The sequence below is a fragment of the Peromyscus leucopus genome, chromosome 8b (genome assembly GCF_004664715.2).
Source record: "Peromyscus leucopus breed LL Stock chromosome 8b, UCI_PerLeu_2.1, whole genome shotgun sequence".
NCBI classification, from domain to species: Eukaryota; Metazoa; Chordata; class Mammalia; order Rodentia; family Cricetidae; genus Peromyscus; species Peromyscus leucopus.
The window spans coordinates 48,625,798-48,641,379 of record NC_051086.1 but is presented as its reverse complement, the minus strand read 5'-3'; the positions used below and the strand labels follow the sequence as shown (position 1 = coordinate 48,641,379).

Sequence of the window (15,582 nt, the reverse complement as noted above, 5' to 3'; positions counted from 1 at the left end):
TGATGATGATGATGATGATGATGATGATTTGAGACAGGGTCTCATCACCCTGGCCTATTCATTAATCAAAGGTTCTGTGCCCTAATTTTTTTTAGAAAAATACCTTTTAGTTGCTAAATCTAATTAAAAGTCACATTAAGTGAAAAGACATTTTTCATGAACAATACTGGCCTTCTAAATCAAGAGATTAGCTTTTTAATTTTCTTATTTTATTTTTTCCCCAGAACCCAGCAGGTGCCATTCACAATTCAGCAATAATACTGTTCCACTTCTTTCTTAACACTCTGATTAGCACACTGACTCTGAAAGTGTAAAGTGTGCCCCCCACAATGTTCTAAAAGTGGTTTGATCTTTTGCTTTTCCTTCTTGGGTCCTGAGGGTGTATGTGACAGAAAAGAAACGTGTCAGTCAGTCAGGATCTGTTTATGTACTACATGCATAAGAAGCAGTGGGGTGCAGTATGTTCTCGTAGAGTGCCATTTCTTCTTGCTATTCTTAATGGAATCTAACCTTTTCAAAGACATCAGTTCATATCATAGACTATATTTATGGGCAACAAATAGTGCTTAATTGTGTCTCCTAAGAAATGAAAGATGTGGTCTGAATAAGAATGGCCCCCATAGGCTCATATGTTCTAATGCTGAGTCACCAGGGAGTAGCACTCTTTTAGAAGGATTAAGAGGTGTGGCCTTGCTGGAGTAGATGTGGTTTTGTTGGAGAAGTGTGTCAATGTGGGAAGACTTTGAGGTTTCAAAAGCCAATGCCAGACCCAGTCTTTCTGTCTTTCTACCTTCCCCTCCCCCTCTGATTTCTGATCAGGATGTAGCTCTCAGCTCCTGCTCCAGCACCATGCATGCTGCCATGTTCCCTGCCATGATGATAATGGACTAAACCCTGAAACAGCACGCATACCTTCTTTTTAAGAGTTTGCTTGCCTTTTTGTATAAGAGTTGCCTTGGCTGTGGTGTCTTTTCACAGCAGTAGAACAGTGACTGAGATAGGACGCCTTTAATAAGGGTCAGAAGAAGCTGTTTGTATTGTGGAAAGAGGTAGAACAGTGCTAAGATAACTGTACATACATAATACTAATTTTGCATGGATGAGCTCACTCCTTTCCCACCTTTCTTGTTTGCCTTGGTAATAACACATTTAGATTTAAGTTAATATTGGACTGTACTGTCTTTCTTTGAGCAAATGGGTGCACTCACTGTGAATTGTCTGCATCTTGAAGCTTGCTTTATCCTATTCTGTTTGCTAATGAAGTTCTTACGGAATTGGCAAGTCCAGAAGAGTTAATTACTTAATGGCTGATGGGAATCCCGATGGTAGTTGGGCAGATAAGGAAAGAGTGGATCACATTCACGTTTGACAAGAATCTGACTTTCTTATATGGTTAATAATGATATCTTAAGCAAACTTCTTAAGGAGGAGAAATCATAACTGGAGGTTTTAGTGGCTTCTCAGCTAATGTGCTGCTGTGAATGTTTTACCTGCTTGCTGCATATAGGTCTCCTTGGCCTGTTACTTGGACTTAATGGAGCTGCAGGCCAATGTGCTTCAGCCACAAGCATTCTTGTTTTTCTTCATTGCATTGAACAACTCTTTTTATCCCATCATGGCACACACAGTTTTATAATATTGACTGACAAAATACTGATAGAATAGTAAGAAATGTGATGAAGGTACTCAGTGTTTTCTGTGAGGAGTTTTGTGGGGTAGAACTCAGTGGTACAGCCCTCCCTTTCCATTAAGTAAGGTCTGGGCCTGATCCCCAGTACCACAAAACATAGGAAAGATAAAGACCTCTTTCCTCCCTTGCACTTAGGCTGGGGATGTTCTAACTAACAGCTGCTATCTTTTAGGTGTCTATTTGGTATCATATAGGTTGATGATATAGCTGTGGGGTTTCAACTCTAGACTCCAGTAAAGTCTGTTTGCTGAACCATTCATACTTGGAGTTAGGGCTGGTAGTTACTGTTGGGTGACGTGTCTCCATTACATTAATGATGACAGTGTCACTGGATCTAACTGAGGCACTACTGAGACTCACCAGGGATCATTTGTGAAACATGAGAAATGATAGAAGCACGAATGTTCAGATTGTTCTAGCAGATCAGTGAAAATGTGTATATTTGTATTTTTAAGGACTTTAAAAACCCAACTTGTTCTTTAGGCCTCAGTATGACTGAGTTTAGAGAACTGACTGTTTTCCTTTAGAAAGATCTGGAATAAGTGATAATAAATGCTAATTATAGAAAACCTGCAAATAAGTTGTTAGTGTGTATGTGTGTGCAGGTATGTTCATGATTTGTTAGTGTATGTGAAGGTTGGAGGTCAACTTCAGGTGTTATTCCTCAGGTTCCATATACTTTGTTTTTTAAGACAGTGTCTTGCCTGGGGGTGGTGGGGCATGCCTTTAATCCCAGCTCTCAGGAGGCAGAGGTAGGTGGATCTCTGTGAGTTTGAAAAAAAAACAAACAAACAAACAAACCCACAAAGACAGTTTCCTATTGGTCTGGATCTTACTAAGTAGGCTAGGCTGGCTGGCCAGCAAGCCCTAGGCATTGTCCTCTCTCTGCCTCTCCAGTGCATTGATGATTTCTAATGTTAGTGGTTTCATTTTTTTTATGGTGTGTGTGTGTACACATGCATCCATATACTAGTAGTCTCATTGTAAGCATGTGAAGGTTAGAGGAGTTTCTCCTTCTACCATTTGGCTCCTGGGAATTAAACTCATGTTATTGGACTTGATAGCAAATGCCTGCACTTTCTCTTGTTGTTGTTTTTTAATGGTGTTTTTTCTTGACAATAATGTAATATTCCAGTTATGGATGTGCCACAGTTTTTATACGTAATGTAGCATAAATATCACTGCTTTGAACATCTTCTTTGCATACTTTTTAATATCCTTAGCATAATTTTGTAGAAATGGAGTTATTAGTTAAAGATATTTTGAAATGTTTGCTACATGCTGCCTTTTGGAACTTGAACAAGTTTACAGTCGTAGTGACAATGTGCTGCAGGTTAGTGTGGTTGACATGATAACAAGTGCTGAGACAGATAAGAAGAAAATGAATTTTTGCCCTCCTGGCAGATGACATGGTTATGGTGGGAAAGGTACTCATTTCTCAGATAGTTACAGATTGAGCAAGTTTGAAGAGGATGCCTACTGCTGCATTCTTTTGCTAATATTGACACTAGGATCTATTTATTTTTGGTGGCATTAAATGTTTTAATTTGTTTTATTTTTCTTATTGTTATGACCAGAGAGAAACAAAAGTAAGGGGAGGAAAAATTCATTTTGGTTCATGGTTTCAGATGTTTAGTTTGTGATGGCTTGGCCCCTTGTGTTTGGGCAGACAAGTCATTGTGATAGTGGGAGCATGTGTCAGGGAAAGTTCCCCGCCTTTTTTCATACAGGAAGCAGAGAGAAGGGATTCAGCATGTGCTCATTTAGAAAGTCTCTTAGGTAGACAGCATACCTGGATCCCGGATTCCTGTGGGCTGACATACTTCACTTAAAACTCAGAGATGTTCAAAGATTTTTGGCTTGGAAAGTAATAACAACCCTTAGCCACATACGTCCCTAAAGGCGGTGAAGACTTTGGCTATAACTGTAATAAATATTAACCATGATCTTCTCACTTTTTGAATCAGTGGTGTTGGAGATATGTGGATTTGCTGACATTTTATAAATTGTAAATGGTCTTTAGTCTTACAAGATTGAATTTATGTTGTCCAGTTTGGCCATATGGATAATAGAATCTTCTTTCTTATGATGCAGTGAGAAAAAACAAGCCTGTTAGGTTGAGTTGGAGGACATTGAGATACCAGCAAGTAAAATAATAAAATTGAAATCCAGTAAATGCTTGTTAACACTCCTTTGTTTTAGGTATTTATTATGTATAGCACATTTGCAGATTTCAGAGGTAAATCAGGATAGTTAAACATAGAGAAGGTTAACAGTTGAATCACAGGAACAAACTCGAGGATCAGAGGGAGGCAGGGTGGACCAGTGTGAGCATAGAGTCTCTCTGGGAACAAACTTGAAGATGAGGATGTATGTGTGCATTTGAGCCAGTGCACACTCTTATGTGTACATTTGTAGAGGCAAATGTACATTGCAGTTGATGTTGGATATGCTGCTCATACACATTTTACCTCAGTTTTGAGACAGGATTTCTCACTGAACCTTGGAATTCACTGACTGGATAACCCAGTGAGCCCAGGAATCCTGGGGTTATGGGATGGCACCTCTACACTTGGCTTTTTGTGTGAGTACTGGGGACCTGAACTCCGGTCCTTATGTTTGTATAGCAAGTACTTTTCCCATGGAGCCAGTTTTGATGATTTTGAAACCAAACACAATGCTTGTTCTTAATGAGTCATGAGGAAAAGAGTGTTTTCCTCATCTGTAGAAGGTGAGTGAAGCTGTTTTCATGCCTGGATTATCATGACTGTAGATACAGAACATGAGTAGAAGACTGTCAACTCCTTCATCAGGGTCTTTGAAGGGAGGGCCAAACTGTGAGATATGTGAAGCTGATTGTGAACATGGTGTTAAAGGTTTGTGTTGCTTGAGCGGTTAGTTCAGGGAGAATATTTAGAGTTCTTTATATGCCCAACTTTACTTAGCTCTAAGCAAAAGGATGAAGAATTCTAAATATTGTATTCTTTGAGAATTTCATATGTGCATATAATATATTTACTGTATTTTAATCATACTCACCTCCTCCCTCCCTAATTCCTCCTGGAGCCCCAATTTTCAGATTCGTGGTTCTTAGTAACCTTGATGGCCCTATTGTTGACAGTGCCTTTCTTAAGGGAACTTTGAGGAGAGCAATGTGTAGGTGAAGTGAGCTCATTTTGACCAGTGTGGGTGGGGTGTTCTCTTCTCAGACAGACTGGACAGCAGAACTCTAAGAGTGGTGCCAAGAGGGTGCTCCCCTCAGTCCTTAGGGTCCTGGGCTGCCAAACTGCCCAGGCCAGCTGGTGGGCCAGGCATGATTTTAATTTTTCTAGTATTAACAAATGTTCTCACTTTCCACAAGCCATGAGGAGAACCAAAGTTAGGCAGTGTTTCCAACAGGGATCTAGAGCAGTTCTTGGGAAATATATATACTGATCTATGCTTAAAGCAAAAGCATCGAGTGCAATGTATACTCACATTTCTACTCCAGTTACTTGAGCAGCTGAAGTGGAGTTACCTGGGGCCATGTGTGTCATATATGTTCCCAGATCAGTAAGCATTGGGATCATTTTCCTTTTCTGGCATTGATCTTCTCATAGGAAATCCCTGAGGCATCTCTAGCCTTCTGTTGGTTTCTTTTCCTTTCTTTTTTCTTTTCCTTTCTTTTCTTTTCTTTTCTTTTCTTTTCTTTTCTTTTCTTTTCTTTTCTTTTCCTTTCCTTTCTTTTCTTTTCTTTCCTTTTCTTCTTTCCTTCCCTTCCCCTTTCCCTCTTTCTTTCTTTCTTTCTTTCTTTCTTTCTTTCTTTCTTTCTTTCTTTCTTTCTTTCTTTTCAGTTTAATTTAAAAAATTCATAGTAGTGTTATGTGTGTTTGTATTTTTAGTGATTACAAATAACCAAGGTTCTAGCTCAGTGTCAGAGTTGGTCCTTAGTGTGCAGGAAGCCTCAGGTTCCATTTTCAACATCAACCCATCAGCAGGAAATACCTGAATACATGGCAGCAGTGGGGACACTTGAGGAAAGGAGGAATCAGCACTGATGGGTGAGGGAAGAGGATGCTTTGAAGGAAAAGTTGATTACCTGTGGATGTTTGGAAGGAGCATCTTGGGTCTGCAAGGCCACCCTCTTCCTCCCCTGCCTTAGTCTCCTCAGCCTAAGTCCTTTTCCTCCTCAAGACTAGTTTCAAGTTCATCATCAGCTAATGGTTGGCAGGGTTGTCTGCATGAGAGCTGGCAGGACAACTGGTCTTACTTAGTCTCCTTGTAGTTGAGACCTTTGCATCTGGAGAGACTGAAAACTTACAGTTCTTTCATATATTTGTTAGTGAATGGTTGGAAAAGATACTTATTTGCAGATTGAGTGTAGACCATGTTTAAATCTAACTAACATAAATCACATTGTATTGAACTATGTACGTTTGTTTTTGAAGTAAATTGCCTTTAAAGCCCCTCTCCTTCAATTTGATTTTTGTTAAGCTACAGTGCTGAAAAATAATTCCTCTTTTCTGTGTGCTTTAACTATCTTTATCATCAAGAAAGCTCAAGTGAACTTTCATTGTAGCAGCTTGCTTCAGCATTCCCTGCAGTTCGCCTGTTTCTGGCCCCTCACCCACAAATTGAGAAAGTTGTTTAGTGTTTTGCTTTCATAACAGTTCTTTGTTCTGTCTTTTGTCAGTTTTTATTCATCTAGAGAGATCATTCATGATGTGTGTGTTAGTTGTTTTTAAGCACAGCATGTGACAAATGATGTTCGCTTTTAACTTGGGGACTTTTTGGGTTTCAGCTCATTAAGATACATGCTTGCTCGTCTTTAATTTTCAATGCTATCTTTGCTATATAACCCAACATTCATAGGTTATAGGGAATAGGAATTAGTATCTTTAGGGATCACCATTCAGCCCGCTACACTCTTGTCCTAAATTGGTCATATATAGCTTATGTGTAAAATACATGTATATTACTTCACCATCCCCAGAGTTTAATCACATTACAACATAACACAATCATCAGGATCATTTCAGTCATATAGTGGTGAGACTCAGTGTATTGTCCATCCTGGCTCAATAATTTGTATTTGTGGACCTGGAAACTGGAAGACAAATGGCCTGATTCCACACTTCAGTGGTGAGAGGGTGGCTTGAACACTGTTCCCATTCACTGAAGACAAAGTAGAAGAAACTGTTTAGACTCCAACACAGCGAGTATCATCAGGGCAAATCCCTTGCCTTTGAGACTCACAAGGACAGCTCTTCAAGAAGAAAGGAGAATTTCATAAAAGAATATTTTCATATTGCTGAATTTTAAAGCAATTTTCTGTTGGTGATGGTTTGACCTAGTCACCCTGACCAGTGTGTTCTCTAGCCAAGCTTGTGCTTAAGACGGGCCACTTCAACAAATAAAACATCTTGAATGTTTCTGGTATTAGAACTTCACACAGTTCTTCTTGTTTATATTAATGTTCTTTGTCAAATTTGTTTTATTTTGCTTGAGAGAGAGATAGAGGCTCACAGTGTAGCCCTGGCAGCCTGGAACTTGCTTGTGTTGACCAGCTTGACCTCATACCTGAGGTAATTCCTTTTCCTCAGCTTCCTGTGTGATGGCACAAGCCACCATACCCAACAAGTTTGTTTCTTGCTTTGTTTCTAAATGTTAAAGATCACCTTGTAGTGCCACATGTGGTGGTGACACCTGTAATCCCAGCACACAAAGGCAGAAGCGGGAGAGGATTATTCATTGTCAGTTTCAGGCTAGCCTGGTCTATATTAACAGGCTCCAGTTTGGCTGAGGTTACTCTGTCACTGTTTCCCTCCCTACCCCACACGTCCAGGAAAGCATTTTAGCTGATTTGATTTAATTGAAAATGTATTTTTCCATGCAATGTTTTCTGATTATGGTTTTCCCTCCTCTGACTTCTAGTTTCTCCACATCTTCCCTCCCATTCAGATCCATGCCCTTTGTGTCTCCCCTTAGAAAACTAACAGTCATCTAAGGAATAATAATACAATACAGTGCAATACAATGATGACTTTAAAAACATTGGGCTATGACAAAACAGTCAAGAAAAAGAACCAAAGAAAAAGCACAAGAACCACATATAGATGCAGAGGCACACATGCTCATGCACTCTTAAAAACCCCAAACTGGAAATTATAATATATACACAAAGGACTTTGTAAGAGAAAAAAACAGAAATAAAAACAAAAAATAAAACCCTCCCTGACTTACCATTATGAGACAATCTCCAAAGATACTGTCAGGGACAAGGACAGAATCTCTAGTTAGTGGAAAAATACAGGCCCCCATAAGACAGGGAACTAGAACATCTTACGGTCAGGTTGCCTAGCAAAAGGACATTGAGTCAGAGTCCTTGACCTTTCACCCTCTAACATCCTACATAAACATCCTGTTAGCTTGCCCCACTCTATGCAGATAACAGTTTCTTGCTCCCCCACCCTGCAGGAACTATATAAACCCTCCTGGAGAAAAATAAAGTGGCACCTTGATCAGAATATTGTCTTGGTGTATTTCCTTTGTATCTCCTGTCCATATCATTCCGTCCTTAGGGTGGTCAAGAACCCGTTGAAGCCCTGCTGGCCGGGGCAGATACTTTTGAGTTCATTTTGTGTTGGCCATCTACTGCTGGGCATGGGGCCTACCTTTAAGAGTAATTTCCCCCAGTGAGACTCCCTAGGAGAAAACTAACTTTTCATTTGTAAGTGACTGTCAATTAGAGATAACTTATCCCTTCAGCTCTAGAATACCATCTGGTGTAGACCCCTGCAGGCCCTGTGCATGTTGTCACAGTCTCTGTGAGTTCATATGTGTGCCAGCCCCATTGTCACTAGAAGGCCTTGATTCCTTGGTGTCCACCATCAATGCTGGCTCTTACACTTTTTCTGCCTCCTGTTCCACAGAGGTCCCCAATCCCTGAGAGGAAGAATTTGATGGAGACCTCCCTTTTTGGGCTGGGGTTCCAAGGTCTCTCACTCCCTGCATATTGTCTGGCTGTGGGTGTCTGTATCTGTTCTCATTTGCTGCAGGAGGAAGCTTATCTGATGATTGCTGAGCAAGGCAGAGATCTATGAGTATAGCAGAATGTCATTAGGAGTCATTTTATTGCTACATTCCTGTAGCAGAATAGTAGCATTTGGTTCTCTCCTGGATTCCTGGCCATGCAAGCATCACTGGGTGTGGGGGTCCACGTCATGGAATTGGCCTTAACTCAAAGTAGATATTGGTTGGTTACTCCCAGGAGCTTTGTGCCACTATTGCATCAGCATATCTTGCAGGTGGGTCACTCCTGTAGATTGAAGGGTTTGTAGCGGGGTTGGTATTTACCTTTCTTCTTTGTTACCATGAATAGGGGTGAAGGCTCTAGGTAAGCACCAGCTTGACCTGTCTGAGTTCAGTGAGTTATGTAGATGTTGTCTTCAGCCATAGGGGCTTACTGTCAGTTTGTGGAGACTTGGCAATAGTCTGGGTTTTTTGGGCGTTCCCATAGGGATCCCTTTGGCCAAGAACTTGATTAGCTATAACCTATTCCCAGTACTGGAAGTTTTATTTTGTTATGAGAGGTGCCCAGTTGGGGCTCTCTCTCCCCCATTATCTGGCCATTTCATTTAGATTGCCTTCATATATGTATACATTATAGGAAGCTTCTACTGTTTCCATATGACCCCTCAAATTAGTTTTAGTCCCTTGCCATATTCCCTTCCTTGTCCCCTTTTTGTGTCCCCCTTCCTGTTTGATCCAGTCTACCCTCCAACTATTCTATTTACCTTCCTAGGGAGGTCCATCCCCACCCTCAGTCCCCTACTCTCTACCTAGCCTCTGTGGTTCTATGGGTTATAGCTTGCTTATCAATGACGTAACAGCTAACATCCACATATAAGTGAATACACACCATATTTGTCTTTCTGGATCTGAGTTACCTTATTTATGATTTTTTTTTAGTTCCATCCATTTACCTGTGAACTTGAGGATTTTATTTATTTATTTTTTTTAATGGCAACCCCCTAGTAATATATACTCCATTGTATAAATGTACCACATTTTCTTCATCCATTGACAGACATCTAGGTTGTTTCCAATTTCTGGCTATTATGAATAGAGCAGCAGTGAACGTGGTTGAGCAAGTCTCTCTAGTAGGATGAAGCATCCTTTGGATATATGCCCAAGAGTGGTATGGCTGGAAATTGAGATAAATTGATTCCCATCTTTCTGAAGAATCACCAAACTGATTTCTATAGTGGCTGTATACTCCCACCAGCAATGGGAATTCCCTACACCATATCCTCACCAGCCATGTTTGTTGCCATTCTCATTAATATAAGATGAAATCTCAAAGTAGTTTTGATTTGCATTTCCCTGATGAATAAGGATGTTGAACATTTTTTAAGTGCTTCTCAGTCATTTGAGTTTTGTTTGAGAATTCTGTTTAGAATGTACCTCATTTTAATGGTATTATGTTTTCTTGATGTCCAGTTTGGATATTAGCCCTCTATCAAATGTGTAGCTGGTAAAAATTTTTACCCATCCTTTAGCCTGCTGCTTTGTCCAAATGATTTTTCCTAGTTTTGGTTTTAAGTTTTAAACTATGGGTGGTAATTTATGTCTATAATCCTAGCACTCACACTCAGGAGGTGGAGACAGGAGAATTAACAGATCAAACTCATTACTCAGTTACATGGTGACTTTGAGGCCAGGTGGGCTTCATGAAACCCTATATCAAAACAAACAATCAAAAATGTTTTGTTTCCCAACCCCCTAGTAATATATACTTTTAAAATGAAATCTGATGTTCTTGTACACAGACCACCTCTTACACATAGTTTGAAAGACCCTAGTTGAGTAAGATGAAAGTGGTTTGAAAGCAAAGTTTGGTAACTGAAAGAGCAGGTCATGTGGAAAACTCCTGTACTATACTTATTTCTGAAGCGCTGTGCCTAGTATCTTCCTGATCGTCAAAGGCCCATCCCACACAGCTGCTCTTAGTACTGCCCAGGAGCTGTATGCTGTCAGTCTGACATCACTTGCTTCACTCCCCAATCTTGTATCTTCACTTGGTGTGTTCTAGTAAACCTGTAGAATTGACTGAGGCAAGTGTTGATTGTAGAGACTGGCTGAGTAGCTAGACGTGTGTATGAAAAGCTCTGGAGACAGAAGTACCGGAGAAAATATCCCTAAAATGAACACGAAACCAGAATGAGTGAAAGCCCTATTCTGTTACAGAATATGTGTAGAAACCCTAAAGAAGTGATTCCATGTGGGACATTCACCCAGAAGGAAATATAGGTAGCAAGAAAAGCATGTTGAAGCAGTACCATAGCCTGAGTGAAATTTTGAGATAAAGCATTTGTCTGTCTATGTTTAGGGAAACAGTTTGCAACAGAAAGCAACAAATTGTTATTTTGGAGTGATACATGGATACACATGTTTTATAAATGCTATATATTACATATATGTTTAACATTTTAAAAACTTTTCTCTGAATTTTCTGGTTTTTCTATAATGGACAGAGTTTACTTGTGTATTAAAAAATGCTGAGCTGGGCGGTGGTGGCGCACGCCTTTAATCCCAGCACTCGGGAGGCAGAGCCAGGTGGATCTCTGTGAGTTCGAGGCCAGCCTGGACTACCAAGTGAGTCCCAGGAAAGGCGCAAAGCTACACAGAGAAACCCTGTCTCGAAAAAGAAAAAAAAAAAATGCTGATACTTCCCTGCATTTAAGCTCAAAGAAATTGCTTCAAGGAAGTAACTGTTGGGGTACCTGTGTTGTTAGCTTGAGGTAGACCCATGCTGTGACAGTTTTTACTATCAGAGCTTCAGAATGCTTCAGATCTGTCACTCAGCACTTACACTGTTCTGAAGGAAGGAAGGAAGGAAGGAAGGGAGGGAGGAAGGAAGGAAGGAAGGAAGGGAGGGAGGGAGGGAGGGGATTTTGGTTAAACTGAAGGCATTCTGCTTCTAACACTGCAGTGTTTGAGCTCACGGTGGGTTAGACAATCCTACTGAGACTGGTACTTTTCCTGCCAAGTGTTAGACTTCTGGACTCTGAATAGAAAGCACCAAGCATCATCTGATGACCTGCAACAGAGAGTGGTTTGTGGGCATGGGCATGAGATAGCTTTTGTTTACTTTCTTTTCATTAGAAGATACTTGTTGCCTTTTCAAACATTGTTCTATAGTGACTGATTCATTAAAGCAAGTTTCTCTGCCTTTCACTGAATTTCTCATGCCTTCAAAGTAATAACCAGTTTTATAATACTTGAATGTTAAAAAAGTAATTGAATTTAATCATTGCATGTATTTGTGGTTACTATTTGAAACTTTTACTTTGTGTTTCTCATTTCTCAGGTAAACGCAAAGCACTGAAGTTGAATTTTGCCAATCCACCTGTCAAATCGACAGCACGGTTTACTCTCCATCCTAACACTACAGGAGTCCAGAACCCACACATGTGAGTACGCTCAGGGACTAAGGGCGGAGCTTTCCCACTGCTGCACTTGATGCAAAGCAAGGGGCTGCTGTTGCTGTTTCCTTACAGTAATTTGAAATGTCATTCTTTGAACGTAAATAGAAAGTTACTGATTCTGTAGTCTTAAGTTGAACAGTTTTCTTTCTTAAATGTTTACTTTGGAAAATACAGCCAGAGACACAGGCTCACTTATATCTTTCTTAATAAACTTTGGGCTTTCAGCTAAAGTGCAGGTTGTATTTAGGAGCTCAGCTGTCTTCTCACTGTTTCCATCCCCACTGTTCACTTAGTGGAAATAGATTCTTGTTTCTAGAAGATTCGTTTGGTATATCAGTTGGTTCAAGTTAGTGTACAGATGTTGGTGTTGCCTTTTATTAGTCAATTTTTTTAAAAAGATTTATTTATTTATTATGTATACATTGTTCTGTCTGCACGTATCCCTGCAGGCCAGAAGAGGGCACCAGATCTCATTACAGATGGTTGTGAGCCACCATGTGGTAGCTGGGAATTGAACTCAGGACCTCTGGAAGAACAGCCAGTGTTCTTAGCCTCTGAGCCATCTCTCCAGCCCCCTAGTCAATATTTTAAAAAGATAGAAACGGTAGTGTATCTTACTGAAAATACTGGGAACATGCTAATAACTTCAGAAATAATAATTTACCAAACCTTCAGTCTAATTGATGTGGTGTATTAAATAGTAATCTCTTCCCCCCAACCTTCCTGAGCATGACAGCCAGATGCTGTACATTTATCCATTTGTATTTTCATCTAGTCCTAGTGTTGAGATGCAGAGAGCAGGTGGTGACAGTTACAGTTAAAAAGCTGCAACAGAGTATCTGATGATTTAAAAATCATTTAGTAATGTTTGGATTCAGGCTTTGTTGGACTTCAGATATATCTAGTCTTCTCAAAGAGGCACAGTTACTGGTGCTCTTCTGAAGTTAGGCACACCTTGTTTTTGCAAACAGTAGTAACAAGTGGGTGCAGTGTCCTTTAACAGGGGTGTCTGAAACACTTTATTTTTGCCATAGTGATGTCTACAAGTGAGAACTGTGTGTATGTATTAAGGGTTTCGCCAGTAATCTTAGAATGAAGGTTAGCTGTCTGGGAAAGCTATCCACTCAGGTTAAGCATCTCTTAAGAGCTTAGCTAGAGTCTCACAATCATCTGTAACTCCAGTTCACTGGAGTTTGACACCTTCTTCTGGCCTCTGTGGGTACTGGGTGCATAAACAGACATGCAGGTGAACCCCCCCACTCACACTCACTCACTCACACCCACCTTCCCCCAGTATATATTTAGACTAACCTGAAAATAAATGAGTATTGATATTTGGGGGCTTAAGCACTGGGATCTACAATTTAAATTCAGGGCCTTTTGTTGAGACCAAGGCCTCATTTCCCTTTGTTTGATATCTTGGAACAAAGATTCCATTTTAAAGTCTTATGTTAATCTCCAGTACTCTGAATTCTCTAATACACTTCCTCAGTAAAATTTCACTGAAAAGAGCATTCACTGTTGGGTACATTGTATAAAATTTTAGCTTCTTTTTGAGACAGAGTCTATGTGGTTCAGATTGGCCTCTAACTCACCATAGTCCTCCTGCTTCAGCTTCCTCAGTGCTGAGATTATAGGCTTGGGTCAGCACACCTGGCCAACTTTTGCCTTTAACTTTTTCTGTAGATCTGAGCAGGTGGAAACCAAGTGCCGGCTTCTGCTCAGCACTGTCACTGTCTCTGGCTTGGCTGTAGTGCGCAGTTCTGAGCTGTAATACTACAGTTCATTATTTTATTTGGTGAATTGAGAGAGAGAGTGGGAAGAGTCTGGTGGGAGGGCAGAGCGAGTGAAGTTCTGTGGAAGTGCGTTCTTTACTTCTGTACAAAGTTGCCAGCTAAAAGACAAAGAGCTTTTTAGCTGGAGGTGGGAGAGGGCTCTGTCTGCATTCCTCAAGTAGCCCCAAGACACCTGATCTCTGTCTAGTCTGTCTCTGTCCCCTTCTCTCCCTTTAATAGGCAGAGAATAGATTCTGTTGTGGAGGGAAGGTTTATGCATGAGGCTGCTTGCTGCACTTGGGAATTCAAACTAGGCAGAAAGGTGAGGTTTATCTCTATTACAGACTTCTAATGTCTTTCCTCCCTGTGCTTGTGCCTTAGGTCACTGCTGAAGCAGAAAGGGGTCATGTTTGCTTGGCATCATCTAAGGCTCTGTGACTTCTTATGTCCTATCGGTTCAAATAGGTTCTGGGATTGACCCTATTCTGCATCCTCACTGGTGCTTCTTGTATTTGATATTCTGCAGTGCAAACCAACCTTCCTTCCTTCCTTCCTTCCTTCCTTCCTTCCTTCCTTCCTTCCTTCCTTCCTTCCTTCCCTTCCTTCCTCCCTCCCTCCCTCCCCCCCCCTCCCTCCCTCCCTTCCTTCCTCCCTTCCTCCCTCCTCCCTCCCTCCTCCCTCCCTCCCTCCCTTCCTTCCTTCCTTCATCTGCTCTCTTGATCCTCTGTCATAGGCAGTTCTTCATTTCAGTTTTTTCTGCCTTGCTAATTCAGTTACTGCTTACTTTTATTTTGTTCTTCCTAGTATTTATTGTTACTATTTTTTCTTCCTTTTGGGGGGGGGGAGTAACAAGTTTTGCTTTTATTTTAGTAGGTATTAGAAAGTAACTTGACATTTCTGAGCTTGGAAACTGTGGTAGGTGGATGATAGTGTCTGTTAGCTCTATGGCTTATATACATAGGGTAGTTAACAGTATGTACAGGATTAAGAGACTCTTGTAATAGTTCAAATAAAAAAATGAATTGGTCAGAATCTACAGATAAAACTTTAGAGATCAATTGGGTTCGATTGAGAAAATTCTCAGTTGATTAGACCCAAATCAAGAAAATACCTTAAATACTTATTTTAGTCCATTTAGTTTAAAGAAACATAGTTAGATATATACATTATTCCTGAAAAATTATAATTAAAAAATAGGAAATTAGAATGATCTTCACTTCTATGTAAGGTTCCCCCCTCCACTTTTGTATGACCTGCTGTAAATTGTTTATTAGCAAAATGTAACACAGGAATACTTAATTTTGGGTATTTTCCTTCATAGTCATCTAATAAAACAATAATGTGTTTTTATATTATCTAACACAGTTAAATATACCAATTAGTTTTATTATTCCTGAAGAAGCAAAGTGACATATAGCTAAAAATAATAACTATCCACTTACAAAATAGTTATTTATAATTCAGGGGAACTAATATTTATTGAGTACTTTCTATTTTCTAGGTCCCCAGACATCTTTTTTTATATTATAGATGATTACATTTCATTTAAAAACAACAACAAAAACAAAATTCAAAACCCCCAAACAAATGGAGAATGAGATTAACAGGACTGTGCTCAGTACCACAGGCAGTACCACATCCAGTTGTT

General features: G+C 40.1%; 1 protein-coding gene across 2 annotated transcripts in view; it reads left to right on the top strand.

The window, feature by feature from the left end:
* Positions 1-15,582, top strand: part of Map2k4 (mitogen-activated protein kinase kinase 4) — a 95,522-nt gene that overhangs the window by 18,038 nt on the left and 61,902 nt on the right. For both annotated transcript variants that reach the window (XM_028869355.2, XM_028869353.2), the window contains one exon: positions 12,042-12,144. In XM_028869355.2, coding sequence (XP_028725188.1) covers positions 12,042-12,144 — 103 coding nt within the window. The remainder of the gene's footprint in view (positions 1-12,041; positions 12,145-15,582) is intronic.